This window comes from Pyrus communis, chromosome 16 (assembly GCF_963583255.1).
Source record: "Pyrus communis chromosome 16, drPyrComm1.1, whole genome shotgun sequence".
NCBI lineage: Eukaryota > Viridiplantae > Streptophyta > Magnoliopsida > Rosales > Rosaceae > Pyrus > Pyrus communis.
In genome coordinates, this window is record NC_084818.1 from 9,680,742 (window position 1) to 9,696,171 (window position 15,430).

General features: G+C 36.2%; 1 protein-coding gene across 1 annotated transcript; it reads right to left on the reverse strand.

Moving 5' to 3' along the window:
- Positions 1–140: 140 nt before the first annotated feature.
- Positions 141–512, reverse strand: LOC137719768 (auxin-responsive protein SAUR32-like). Its single transcript, XM_068458792.1, has one exon. The coding sequence runs from the start codon at positions 510–512 to the stop codon at positions 141–143; it is 372 nt and encodes a 123-aa protein (XP_068314893.1).
- Between the last annotated feature and the right edge of the window lie 14,918 nt (positions 513–15,430).

Genomic DNA, 15,430 nt, shown 5'->3' on the forward strand with positions numbered 1-15,430 from the left:
CCACATTCACAGTTCTTTTTCATCATCACCACATCGTATTTGCCATCACCTTCCAACTAGAAAGGAAACAAACAAAAATAGCTAAAAAAACTCGAAATTTACAGAGAATTGGGATTCGAGCTACAATCTTTGATTGATGATCAAACCCTAAAGCACCCGACATGGTGGTGGTGCTGGTGGTGGTGATGGTGGTGGAGGGACTTCTCCCTATCGATCATGCCTTGGACGGACCTAAACTCCTCCACATGGCAAGGGATGGTGATAGTGCCCTTCTGATCAAACCCATACTCTTCCTCGGCTTCCTTCAAGAGCTGTATGAAGAGTGGGTGATTGAAGTAGATCACAGGAATTACAAACCTCTGTTGCTCTTTTCCCTGGCCCACCTTGATTGCCAAACACCCTTTTGGAACATCTCTAATCACTTGTTTCTTCCCACCGTGATGATGGTGGTGGTGGTGAAGATGCGGCAGGTGAAGATGGAAATTTCTCAGACTTCTCTCTCCGCTACCCATATCTGAAAAAATATTAAAAGAAAAACCAACAAACAAAGGCGAGAAGATGAAGGCAAAGACAAAGGCAAACCCTAGGGCTTTTGATTTTCTCCCCTAGATTAAATCTTACAAGAAAAGGAAGGAAAACGGCCAAGGATCTGAGGCTGCGATGGCTTGCTTGAATAGGGTTAGAGAAGAATAACTCAGAGACCTTGGTACGTTGGTCATCTTTGATAAACCAGTCCTAGTGCAAAACGCATACCAACCAGGGAATGAATTTGATATATAGCGAGAGAGAGAGAGAGAGAGAGAGAGAGCCAAAGAATAATGTGGGCTTTCATTAGTTGTGTAACTAGGGTTTCGTAAGTGGGCTTCTTTGACCCTTGATTGATGATCAGTTGATGATAAAAACATCGTCATCTTTTCAAAACAATCAGATAAGAAAGTGGGGTGTTGTAACTTATGGTACTTTGGGTTTCTAGTCCTTCACACAAAGTGGTTTAGTTGCCGTTTTGATTAATAGGGGACTTAGGATTGTTTGACTATGATAAACATGGCACAAAATTATGTTACATAAGTTGTACCAAGTGGCCATTTAGTATTACGGTCTAGTGAAATTTCTCTTAACTAGATGTCTTAGGTTTGATTCCTACTACAAGTGAATTTGGACCATATTATTGCCCCATTTAGAGGCTTAGCAGTCTCACTCCCTTAATATAAATAATATCGTTTGTTTTTAAAAAAAATAAAAAATTTAGCAAGTCGGAAACAATTTTGAGATGAAACGCTAGCAGTTTTATTAGAGAAGGAAAGTAAAAATTGTAAAGATGGTCTCTTGGATTAATTTGAAGAATAAGCACACGAACCAGCAAAGTGCAACCAAATCTTGAAATCAACAACGACTAAACTTGATGAAGAAGAAATACCACACAAGTTGTCCAAGACTTGGATCAGTTGGATGGAATCACTTATGAGAAGCACGCGATTGTATTAGCACTCAAAATGCAAAAGAAATTTAATCAAGACACACAACACAACCCTCTCCCTCATATGAAATGTACTTCCAACAAAGTTTAGAGGGGTCGAATAAAATCGGTTACAGAATGACAAAATGGTCCTTCCTTCCTTTCGGCTCAAAATACCATTCCAGTAGGTCCCGACATTTCTTTGGTTTAGAATTAGAGGTATGTATGTGTTGCTGGATTTCACTATCAATCGATGACAGAGTGTGGAGTGTGTGTGCTGTATAGCGCACAAATGTGGCCCTCAACTTTTTATTATTGTTTTCTCTTGTGTAATACAAATTCTCAGAAAGTATCCCTACAATTAATAAGAGATATTTTTGGGGCAAGGAGGTATTATATGGATTTTATTTTTATTTTTTTTAACAAGGAAAACCTATTACTCTATCAAAATGTTTTCGATGGTGTTTTACTTTTTGTGCAAAAATGGTGTTTTGAACACCAAAGACCTACACTTAGTGTTTTTCAATAAAAGAGACCGCAAAAAAAATTTCAAATATGAGTGCAGGTTATAAAATTTTGTGATATTATGTTGTAGTATTCATATGCAAAAGAAAACATGTTTCAATCCTATTTTCAAGTTGTTATCCTTTGCTCGTTCATGGCGTTCATCTTAGAAAATAAATGTTCCGATTCCCCTATGAAGGGAAACAAGTGACGGTAACTTTTATATATGCTTACTTGTTGGTCATTAATTATAGTGGCCTTTCTTGTTGGCGATGGAATCTCATTTGAAAACTTTATATACCTCTTATGGTTTTCAGGGTTTCCTGTGGCCATGTACACTTTTGATAAGCTCCTAACTAATGATGAAAATCTGAAAAATAGAATGAGCAATAAACGGTCCGGGTGCCAAAGATGTATTTGTGGCTATGAATAAGTAACTCATGTTTTTCAACACCATAAGGCAAGAGAAAATCTAGCAGAGGTTCGGAATATATAATCCACTGTAAGACATTAATTTTCTTGATTGGCTACATTTTTAATTAATTCACCATTAAATCACTCATCTTAGGGGGTTTACAGTGGAGGTTTGTATTTTCCGTTGCTTGCTAATTTATTTAGTACTGGTGAATTAAATTTGTTTTTGGGCAGGATTTTGAAATGATTGATGAGCCTATAATTCCTATTTGTATTTATCTTCATGAATAGTTGACTTTTGTACACAAGAATAACAAACCTTACAGGATTGAATCTTCGCTTCATTGAGAAGCTCTCTTTTTTTTTTCTTTTTTTTTTCTTTTTTTTACATGTTGGTTTAAGCTTAATGTTGATGGCTGCAACAAGAGAAATAATAATTATATTCAAGCAGGTGGTGTTTGAAGAGATTTTGATGGTAAATGAATTTTTGGGTTTTGCACCCATGTGGGCATGTGAGATCCTCACTCTTGAGCATTACTTTATTTGGGCTTACAATTAGTATGGAGATTACATATTAATAAGTTACGAGTAAAGTTAGATTCTATTTTCACAGCTCTTTTCATGTTACAAGCTGCTGAAAATAATCATCGTTTGATAAGCTACGAGTGGGATCAGATACTCACTCTTGAAATAATATTCAATATTTATTTCAATGTTGAGGGATAAATTATTCATTTAGAAAGCACTTGATAAATTATTCATTTCCATTTTTTTCAAGGCAAAACCATGAATTTTACATGAACAAGCTAGTTTTTGCTAGAGAATAAAGTCTCATATTGTATATGGCGCTTTACCGCAGTGGTGGAAAGCAATCATATTTATGCACCATATTGCGGTCCTATCGATCTCCCTCCCCGTTAACAACTAAATAACCGACTAATGCTATCATTCGTAAAAAAGAAGAAGAATGAAGTCCCACATTGGAGAAGACAAAATATAATATGCAATTTATACGTGAGAGTTCCACTTCTAATATCATAAAGGCTTTTTGTGATAAAATCGTACACCTAACAATAGATAGTTAAATAGAGACAATATAAATTATTATTTAAGCAAACAGTTTTTTGTTTGACAACTTTTACGGTGATATGCATATGTTATTCATTTGCACAAAAAACTAACGACTACACATTTTGGACAAAGAATAACAAACATTAATTCCAAAATTGAGACCTTCAGAAGAATAAGGAAATACAATTACACCAAGACGTATTACGATTTGATTTCGAATTTGACAAGTCATGGAGTGCTACCCAACTAGATTCATTTCTGTTTTTGTACAAGTACTACCACTAAGTTATAGCAAGTTATACTAATCAGTAATCAGGGATATACACTAAGTGATTTAGAGATATCGTGGAATTATCCTTGTTATGTGCCCCGAACTATATAGCATATACTATTACTCACCGCATATGATTATGTTTGATAAAATATGCCAGCAAAATGAGACATAAATAGATGGTGGCATGGGTTAGAAACTCAGAAAGATGCAAAGTCAAGGAAGTGCGGGTGGAAAACCACCCAAAGTGGGGGAGTGAACAATCAGTGTTTGCTTTTGAAGAAAGCAAAAGAGAAAGGATGTGAGTGGCATGTTATTCTCTAATTCTTGTTTTTTGTCTTTGAATATTTTGTCATACAACATAATTTTCATTGACCTTCAAATAATCATGGTAATATGATATAAGTAGCTAGTCATCAGATGCATTATGGCCAATGCATTCTAACTTTTAGATAAGAATGAACGAACCAAGGCAGACCAAAAAAATATTATTGAGAAATTAGGTTAATATCCCTGTTACAAAATCAGTAATCGTAATCTATTGTATTCACATATTTTCATACTCGGGTTTGATTCTTTCCCCATCTCTGTCAAGGTCGTTTGCAAAAGGCCTTTTCTAGGGAAGTACGAGAGGAGGATTAGGGACTTCGTGAGAGGAAAGGGCGTGATGAAGTCGGTGGTTGGATTGAAGTTCGGGACCGAAGATTATCCACTCTTTTTGGATCTGAAGAGGTTATGGGGAATTTCACTTTTTCCGTTGCCACGGTTAAGCAAACTTATCAGCTCAGAGCATCGAACCCATAACATCCCACATTTTTTGTTTGTCAATCTGTACCCTTACTACTAGGCTACTTGATGTGACTTCAAGTTTTAGTTTGCTAGGAGAGAATCATGTGTGGGGAAATTGTGGATTTGGTAAAGAGAGATGGTGTGAGTTTTGTAACTTTTGTTGAAAATTGAGTTGTCTATATTTTCCATGTGGCAATATTTTTTGTCATGTCAAACAAGACTAGATGTGGATACATTTTTTTAGCATGGCATTTTATGAATGATGGTTTTAGAGTAGAATTTTGAACTAATATATCTCAATATTATATTATTATTGCAGGTCATCTAAATTTCATATCTCATTCCGTGGCTTGTTTCTAGACTTTTGACACGTGTTCCTTAACTCATTTTCAAATCTAACATTGTTAAATTTTCATATAATTAATTACTAAAATAAAAACTGAAAATTTAATTAACAACAAAAGAAACCAACAACCACCTCCCCAACAACCCTACCCCCCAACAACCAACCCTAAATTTTCCCACCGTGCAAGTCGGCTGCAATGCTCACCTCCGACGAAGCTCTCTTTTCTCTCTTTTATCTCTATCTTCTTCTCTGTTGATGTCCTCCTTGATATTCGAATGTAGTTTTCTCACTGCAAATATCCTGCGGCGAAGCATCGATTAGATATCCTCCTTGCGTCCCAATACCAAACTTTGACAGAATATTCGTTCTTCGATGTGCTGGATCGATCATGATCTAGTGTTGGATATGTAGAGAGAGAGAGAGAGAGAGAGAGAGAGAGAGAGAGAGGAAGCTTTGCCGGTGGTAAGGAGGAACAATGGCGGCGGCGATGGGTTTATGTGGTGCTCGGGAGTTTATTTAATTGTTGGTTTTTGTAAATATTTAATTTTTGGTAATATAATTAATTTTATGAAAAATTTAATGGTGTTAGTTTGGAATTAAATTGAATAATACGTGTCAAAAATTAAAAATATGACACAAATGAGATATGAAATTTGGGGACAATAAACCCTTGGCCCATGTTGCATTCCTCCCTGCTAGTTCAAATTTTTTAGTTGCTAAGCCCAAACTTAACTAAATCCGCATTTCTCTGAACCTAAGGGTTTAGGCTGAGCTGGACCATCAAGTTTTAGACTTGCAGGGTCCAAATGAAAATCCGACTAACTAGTTAACAAATAAAACATTTTGCTTCTTATACAAATCCACGACCATGAATGTAGAAGGAAATACCTTTAACCAGTTTAGCATTGTGATTTATTAATCTATGCCCAATAAAATATTCATAACTAATTTAGTGGATTTTGACATTCAAAACTTAGCCCAATAAGAGGAATTGACTTGCCTCTTCAAAACACTTTGTAGCTGATTCACAAAATTTCATGTTTGTGCTTATGTTTGGAACCGTTTCAATAAGATATCATTATTTGAAACCCTAAAGCAGGAAGAACAAAAGGTACAGAACACTAGCTCGGAGTTCAGTTTCTAGCACTCCCTTGTGAGTGTATAAAATTGCAAAGAAATATATGAGCAGAAAGGATCTTATGATTCAAGAGAAGTTGGGAGTGTTCTATAATTTTCACATCACAATACATGTGAGAGTACATACATGATGTCCTGATACATAATGGTCTCCAATTGTGCTCATCGGAGCTAACATCAAGTACATTAAGGGAAAGTGTAAGACGTGTGATACCTGATGAAGCAAACGGTGGATGTGTCATGCATTTATATACACATCTGGGAAAACAAACATTCCTGCTCATGTTTTTGGCGAAACATTCTTTAAAATTAGAAAAATTTTGTTGTTTGGATTGAGGTACGACACGATGGTTTTAGCTTATAAATTATAATTTCCTTCGGTGCTATATTTAGTAGAATAATTTAAAAGCTCATCGCGCAAGCAGCAAGACATATGACCCTTCCACTGCCTTTTAGTATTGCATTAAGTTATATGCATGAAATATAAATTCATATGATTTCTTTTTTTTTTTTTTTTTGTCAAATGATAAATTTGTTAGATTAGATGTTAGATTAGAGAGCCGACGGGGTTCGAACTCACATCGTGGTGCAAGGAGAACACTACTCTCCACCATTGTGGTAAAGGGCCACTTACTCATATGAACTTTCTTGGAGTGTTTTCATTTTTTCTTCTGGAATAAAGTTAAGCCTAGTTAGCAAAGAACAAAGGCACAATTTTGGCATATTTAAGCCTAAAGATCAGATTACAGAACGCCAGATCTCTATTAAAAGAGGGGTTCAAACCTCAGCTGCAGGAACAAAGAACAATTCCTAGCCAGTCAATCCTGCGAATTAATGAGGGAATAAAGTTGAACCGAATTAAGTTGCCTTGGATCCTACAGTACTTCAAAGACACTGCTGCAAGAAAGCAGCCTAGCTAGCTTTTAGATAGCCAGTTTTATTACCCTGACTCGATGAGGATTTAATTAGTTCAAACAATAGTAACTAGTACTACAGTACCTATATATGTATGGAGCTATTACGAATACGAGGTCCACCACAAGTTCCCATCCGCTAGGACCAACCCAATAGCCCAAAGTTCCGATGCACATGGACCTAATAGCTAGCTAGCTATTTATCTAGGAACAATTATCCAAAGTACTCTTCTGCAAAAGATTTAATTAAAGTAATTAACTAATAGAGATAGGGGTCTTGGTCAAGTGGAATAATCACACCCCAGTTATCCATTGAAATTTGTGGTCATGCACAAAAAGCTTTCATTGGAGTTCACCCTAAAGGACAGCTGATGACTCCAACCTCATCTCATTCTTCGCTCTCTGTAAGTGTGTGATTGGAAAATTATGGGCACAAAGAAAGCAATATTAAAGCTTTTACTTTTATGTTTGCAAAGGTCAAAAAAGATTCAACTTCCCAAAAGGGACTTTAGTGTGTGTGATCAGTCGGCATTCATACGTTAATCTTAATCCCTTTCCAATTAACACTAAGTAAGGAGGGTTAAGAAAAATGAGAAGAATCATGCAATGAAAACAAGGAAATAGATTTGTGATTGCCTTTTCGTACAAGCAGGGTTTTGTGAAAACCAGCTACTTTTGTTTTTCATTGATTGACTTTTGATACAAGCAGGGTATTAGACAGGTAAAATAACAGTGAGAATCTAGAAAGAGAGACACGAGGAGACCCAATGTATTAATAATATCAAGTATCTGAAGATGAACGTGCTGGTCTTCCTCCAGAGTGTGTGTAATGAGTGAGAGAGAGAGAGAGAGAGAGATTGGTTTCCTAGGGCGAGAAATTTTTCGTGTGTTGGAAACACAATAAAATGTCATAAGATACTTGAAAATAAAATTTACAACTACTTGTATTATGACACATGATGTACCAGACCAAATTTTTTGGCAGTGTGAAATTTTTTTCCCTTGGGGCAACATTAGAGCAGTGGCATTTACCACATATATGTTCTTATAAAACCTTGTATTCAACCATTTTACTTCCCTCTATTCATTTCAGAGGTTCTCTTAAGTAGCTAATTATAGATGCAAATATGAAGGAAAGTAATGAAAGGAGATGTATACAAATTACACTGGACTAATTACGCAGCAATTTAAGTCCGGGATTAAGCCACTGGAGTTAATCCAGCGGTGAGGGTGGATAGGCGGGGATGAGTAGGCTAGAGATCAAGTTTCGAAATCCTCCTCTATAACCAAAAACAATTTTAACTCTGGGATTAATCAGCTGCCCTTCAAGAATACAAGGGGAATTCTTAAACATGAGAAAATTCTCACGAACACTTGATCAAATTAGTTATGATATATTTTCTTGCACTACAGCTGCACAATGCGCCTTGTTCTTGCATAGTATACAAAATTACAGAAAAATAAAATAAATCTTCATATAATCAAACTACTCACCTTTAGTTTTCAGCAGTGTTTGGGTTCTAATTAATCTCCATTGACTCTTTGAACAACCAGTCAGTCATATAAAGCCATAATAAAGGGACAAAAACCCAGGTGGGGTTAAGACATTGTGGGCGACTAAAGCTTTGAGAATCACAAGTTCACAATATTCACAGTAACTCCAAGATAAACAAGATAAGGGTTTCAAATTAGTGTCCATTGGTAAGACAATAATCTAAAGAAAAAGGCAAGTGAACAGGTTTCCTTTTGGACAAGCACTTTCCCAAAGTTATAATATTATTTGTACTTCTGCTGAATCCACATTTTCATATGCTCATCAAGTTTGGAAAGAAATAAGTTCAAGATAATAAGGGATGTCTAACAAAAACATTATCAAAGTAAATAGGTAAAGTGACAAGATTGGAACTGATCTGAGAAAGTAAGAAACTACTGATCTATTTATGCATTTTTGTAATTTACAATCAAGACTTAAAAAGGATTACTGACTAATAGCATTAGATTATGAGTAAGAAACAGATAGGTGTACTGTTTAGGGATGAAAATAGGCATTTCGCATTTGAAACAGTGTCAGAAGGGGTGTCACTTCGTTGCCCGTTCTCCTCGGCAATAAATTAATGCTATTTTCTAAAAGATTTGTTTAGATGTATTGTCGCCTAATAAATCTAGACCCACGAAACCCTAAGAGAGAGAATTATAACGTGAAAGAGAGGAGAGAGTGTTTACCAACATAATTTATTTTAGAAAACAAAAATTAAAAAGGGAGCCAGATCTGAGAAAATAGCAGAAACAGACAGATCAGATACTGGAAGGCATCATGAGGTATTAGGCCACAATCATCACACCATGATGATTCAAACAAGAGCAAAAATAAATGAAAAGTAGATCCAGCAATCATCAAAACTTTTTATGCAGTCCATGAAAATGAAAACAGAAATAGTCAAAATACTCCATCATTACACCAATCTGCACATAACTAATAACCTTAATTGCTCTAAAAACAAAAACCCAGAATTCTAAACTGACGGTAAAAAACCCCCAAAATAGCAAATTAAAAAAAATAAGAAATAGAAACCAAACCTTCAGATGAACAAGCCCTCTGCCCTGGAAAAAAAAGGGGATCTCTGTATGGATCGGAAGCCATAAATTGGGGGGAATGAAGCCTGGTCCGACGACACTAATTCACCTGATCATCTCTGTGTATGCAGTTGGTAAACGCAACATATACATACACATACAGATATATATATATATATATATATATATATATATAGGTTCTTGATCTAGGGGATTATAGATCAATATGAAAAGAGTCCTCGAGCCAGACAACATTCCCCTCAAAAGCTAAAGCTCCTCTTCTCCTTCAACATCTTCAAAAACCCTAGCTACAATTATGTATGTAAATCCAAGAGTGAGTGTTTATGCATGCGTGTGTTTGTTTCTCTGATCTCTTTTATCTCTTTGTCCCCCAAGAGTTTCGCCTATCTTCAAGGGGGGTTTAGAGAGAGAAAGAGACAGAGAGAGAGAGAGAGAGAGAGAGATGAAGGATGATAATGATGAATTAGAATGTAGAGAATGATGATATGGTATGGTTAGTATGGTATGGGGTGGGGAGGGGGAGGTGACTTATAAATATAAAAAAAAAAACTTTATAATAAGAAGAGTAATAAAGGCCTTGTAAAAAAGGACAAAAACATAGTTGCGGACTCGACCCCACCAGCTGGGTTCTCATCTCTCACTTCCAGAAATGACCACGACCCCATGCACCTTCTCCTTCTCTCTCTCTCTCTCTCTCTCTCTCTCTCTCTCTCTCTCTCTCTCTCTCTCTCTCTCTCTCTCTCTCTAGTCTATTTTAAGGGTGAGTAATTAACGAAGACTCACATAACAAGTCGGTTGTAATAATTTGATATTAAACTTATCATATAGGATTCATAAAGATTATGAAGGGTGAGTGGAGAAATAACCCGTGCAGCATGCAAAAATTTTTGGACAGAAACAACACATAAATCTTTCGGTGTGCCTTTTGGTCGGACATTTGGTGGGGCTATAGTCATCTACAAAACTATATGTGTGATGAAATGCTCAAATAAACTGAAAGTTTTTTGCGCACTTAGCGTTATGTTTCTAAAAAAATATGAACCTTTAATGTTGAGACCTCCAAATATTCAAATCCCAAATCTGCCTCTACCACCACTATTCATATACATTGATCAAACCTACAATGCCTTACTCTTAATAAAAATCTAGAATACTACTGGGCTGTTATATTAATTTGCACAATCACAGCTTAATTAAAGAAGAAAACATGTTTATACTAGGGTTTTATTTTGGTCAAAATTATAATAGGTTAGATTTGATGGATGAAACTGATATGATATGATAACCACCGTCGGATTTGGCAGATGAGTCTCCTCGTACAAGCATGAAGCATGAGAATTAGTACCGCAAAAAGTTTTAAAAAATCACTCACCATTTGATACGACTCTACTCTGTGCAAGCCTAGAGATCGATGACCCATTTTTGACCGTAGGATACTATCATTGTACAATGATCAAAAACTGAAAACATAATCAAATAACAATGACTAGTCGGGTAAATAGAATATTTTTTACCACAAACAAATAAAAATAAATAAATAAATAGGGAATCAAACAAATAGAGGAGCTATGAAGCGAGTCAGGGGAGTGGTTGAGTGATTGAGCTGTAACCCCATTTAATACGTTTGTCACTTTTATGCGAAATCATAAAATTTAATTAATTAGTTTTTAACAAAATTAATTTTTTAATTTATTTGTCAAAAGAAAAAATAAAAATAAAGGGACCCTCGGCTGGCGTGTCACTTTAGAGCTGAGGTGCACAGGGCGAGGAGTTCGAGGCGATGACCGACAGATGGGGCAGACGGAGTCCATTCTCTTGTTTTTACTTTGCCTTTTAACCCTTTTACCTTTCCCCGACCTTTCTGGGTTCCGCCCTTTTTGTGCCTGTGAATATGTCTCGACGTCGTCGTTTTCGCTTTCACCCCTTCTAGGTAACATCTTTTAACCTTTTTCTTTTACTCTAAGTCACATTCATGTATTCAATTCAATAAGTTGAAAGCATATATGACATTTGCATATTGGTGACATGGGAATAATGGGTAGATAGGTTAATTTATGAACCCTAGTTTTTGTTTCTCACATCACAAGCTGCATAAGTACTGAGCCTTTACTGGCAATAGACCATACACTGTGGTATGTTTGATATTACAGTCATGGGAAAAGCGAAAGAAAAAACATAAATTAGGGTTTGCAGAAGTTGGACTTATGAAAAAACACTGAAAAATGCCTTGAGTTGTTTATTTAAACACACATGCTTTTCACTCTCATGGTTGGACAATTTGTTTCAATCATAACCCTAGCTAGAAAAAATAATTGCATATAATATGAAGAGGGTTGTTTTAATGTAAGTTAAAGCGAAACCCTATCTACCAATTTGATATATAACTAGGTCTATATATCTATATGCGGCTATGCCCTTAGCTAGCTCTTGCCAGTTTCAAGTGATAATGTCAAGCACCAAATTCACACAATAATGGCCTAAATATTGAAGTTAGTCTAGTATTGATTAGCGTATAATATGCACCGGAATTCTTGATCGTTGAATACTTAACACCTAAATCTTTAATTGCATATCCAGCTGCTTATTCACTTAATTCATGCTACGAGTCGTTTTATTGTAAATTTATGTTTAAGTAATATTTGATTAAAAGTTGAAAATACAAGTAAAAAAAGTACAACACATAAAACAGGGCCCTTTGGGAGACTTAATATTTGTAGTTTCTTGGCATGGTGAGGAATAATTACCCTTAAAAAGTTGAATGAAATCATGTGCAATATTGTAATTAGAATAATATAATTGTTGATTAGTAAAATCGAGAATTTGGAATCATGATGATCCCCTTGTTTTATCTAAATGGGGGTGCCCGGAAGATGTGCTGCCATGCCTAGTGAACCCAACTTCACCACCAAATTGAGAAAAACCCTAGTGAGACTGAGACCCACCTTTAAATTTCTAGCTCTTATATATTCTTATTTGGCTCTCTCTCTCTCTCTCTCTCTCTCTCTCTCTCTCTCTCTCTCTCTCTTTCAAGGTTGAATGTGTTTTGTTGTACACGTATATATCAGAGTGACAAACGGAGAAGACGATACTGGCTCCAGATTTCGAAGTTCTTACAGGTCTTGAAAGTTGTGTAAATTAAGAAGCTGTGTGACTGACTGACTGTGAGACAAAAATGAAAGAGAAACACAGAAAGGCCCAGCAGGAAAGAAACAACACGTAAATGTCAAATCCCCCCCCTAGCTACTCATCCTGTGCTTCCTCTCAAAGCCAGCTTGTCCATCCACACATTTCAAATTTCAAACATCGGTCACAGTACTATATTATAAATTTGTATTGGTCATTAACAATATGATTAGGGTATGTATATAGTAACGATCTCTTGTGCAGGAGGACATATTTTGTATCGATTCTAAGTCAAAAACATGTACTTTGCTAGCGTTATCGACACCTTATGGGCATTGCGTTAAGAACATACATTTGCAAAGAGAAGAAGATAGGAATGCATTTGAAAATGTTTATATATTGAGTACTAAACAAAGGACGGGGGACAACACAAACGATCTGGACCTAAGGTTTTACTGTGTTCACTACCCTGCATAATCCATGAGCTTGTCACATGCTGTGTCTGTATTTGTGGGTGTGACCGTGAGACTGTGTGACTAAGTGTGACTGTGTGAAAGAGAAAAGGACCAAGGTGGTATAGTAGTAGTAGTAGTTGAAAAGGAGGAAAAGGTTGAGAAAACTTTTGAGAAAGCTTTTTGGCGCTTAAGTCAATTTGGTGTCTGGATCGAGAAGATAAAAAGGCTGGGAAAACATATGCACACACGTACTTTATACTAATCACCTATATATTATTGATTAATCTATCTCTGAAGGGGCTACAGACATGCAAAATTTCATCGGGAATTACACAAGCCTTTTCCTGGTGGTGGTTACTACATGCTCTCTTCATCTTTTGAACTCCTTTCGATGGAATCAATGACCACATTCCTAATCAGCAATACGAAATTCCTTGAGGATATTCACTCTATCGCCTTTTTTTTTTTTTCTTTTTTGGATCTCTTAGATTTTTCTGGACTTTAAAAGATAGTCAAAAGTTAACTGTGTGGACCATGATGGAGACTAGAGGGAGTCAATACAAATTCATAAACTAAACTCCATTGCTGTAATTTAATTGTAATTTGATGGTGGCATTGAGATGGAAACCCTATTCTTGCTAAGTCGTATTTTAATCAGATACCAAGCCTTTCTCAGTCAGTTGGGCTAAGCCCTCGTTTTGAGTGGCAATTGGTTTATGAATCATTGTTAGGCCTGCCCTCTTATCCTAATATCACATAAGGCCCGGTAGCTTAGAGTGGCGCCTGTCAGCGTTCCAACTTGGAAGATGTGAAATATGCAAGGCTTATTGGAGCTGCACACCTGTTTCACGTGTGTTTAAAGGTTGTGACCATAGAGATTTAGAATAACACTGTTGGTAAACTATTAGAGTGCGTGTACATTCAGGTTTCATAGCTTTAATGATTTGATAAACACATACTTATTTGTATATGTGTTTACTGATATAAACACTCAGGTAAAAGTAGTGATAAGGTTGAGTTCGATAAGGATTGATATTATGTCGAAATCGTCTTATTGATCATCAATACATGAAGTATAAATAAAGGGTCCCTGCACTCTCAATTGATTCGCAATACAGAAAGCCTCACGCCCCATATTGTTGAGAAATTGCATCAATAGACTGACGAGTTGCAGAAGACTCTTTCCTTAATTCTAGCAGTCATGGTTTACTCAGGTATGTGGTTGTTTGGTTTCGTGAATCAGTTATGGTTTATATTCTTAATCTAACAAAATACAGGCCAACTTTTTTATTTTTATACAAATTGATATTTTGAAAGAGATGTGGACTAAGTCACAAAATGAGTTGGTCACAATCAAGTATTGATTTATTCATTAAGAGAAGTTGAGCTTGAGATCTGTCATTTATGTTGAATTATAAGTATTGAGCTGATAGAATTAGAATAAGTGTTTTATGTTAATTGGTGTATCCACTTGTGCAAAGAATGCCAAGTGTAAAATTCTGATATGTAAAGGTTATGAGTGTCATGAGTAGTTTGATCCTTGTTATTAGTTAAATGAGTGACTGTAATCTAAGCTTAGAGAGAGAGAGAGAGAGAGAGAGAAGGATCCAACACTCTCTAACGGTGGTAATATTCCCTCCTTTTGCACGATCTGTGTGAGAGAGAGGTACTAAATAGAAATTAATGAGAATTCAGTAGCTCCATGACTTACAGAAAGAAGAATCCATTTCCATTTTCTTCACTGAGATTTTCCATTCATCTCTTCTTCGAATTCATAACCAGATCCCAATTTACACTAACATGGCCTCAGAGTCAGGTTCAATCATCTAAATCTGGGTGTCAATCTGTGAAGTCACTGAGCTAAATCGAAGTTCACTCGAAGCTCGGTGAAGGTCGTTGGAGTTTCGTTATCATTTAAGAAGAGAAATCAATTTATTCAGACCAAAGAAGCCTAGATCTGGAGGCTCTGAAGTGAGAGCGCCAACTTTCTTAGGTGAGAACTATGAGTTCTGGAGAATTAGGTTGACAATGATCTTCAAATCTCTTGGGTTATGGAATTTGGTAGAAAAGGGGATTACAACCCCCGATTCGAAGAAGAAGAAGAAAGTTGAAGGGTCATCGGAAGATGAAGTTGATGAAGAAATGACCGCTGTGTTCATGAAGGATGCGAAGACTCTAAGAATCATACAAAATGCAGTCTCTGATCAGATCTTCACTTGGATTGCCAACGTTGATTCAGTTAAGATGGCATGGGATCTGTTGTATGGAGAATGCCACGGTGGTGATCATGTTAGATCGGTAAAACTTCAAAATCTTAGACGAAAATTTGAATATGCTAGGAGGCGAGGTGATGAA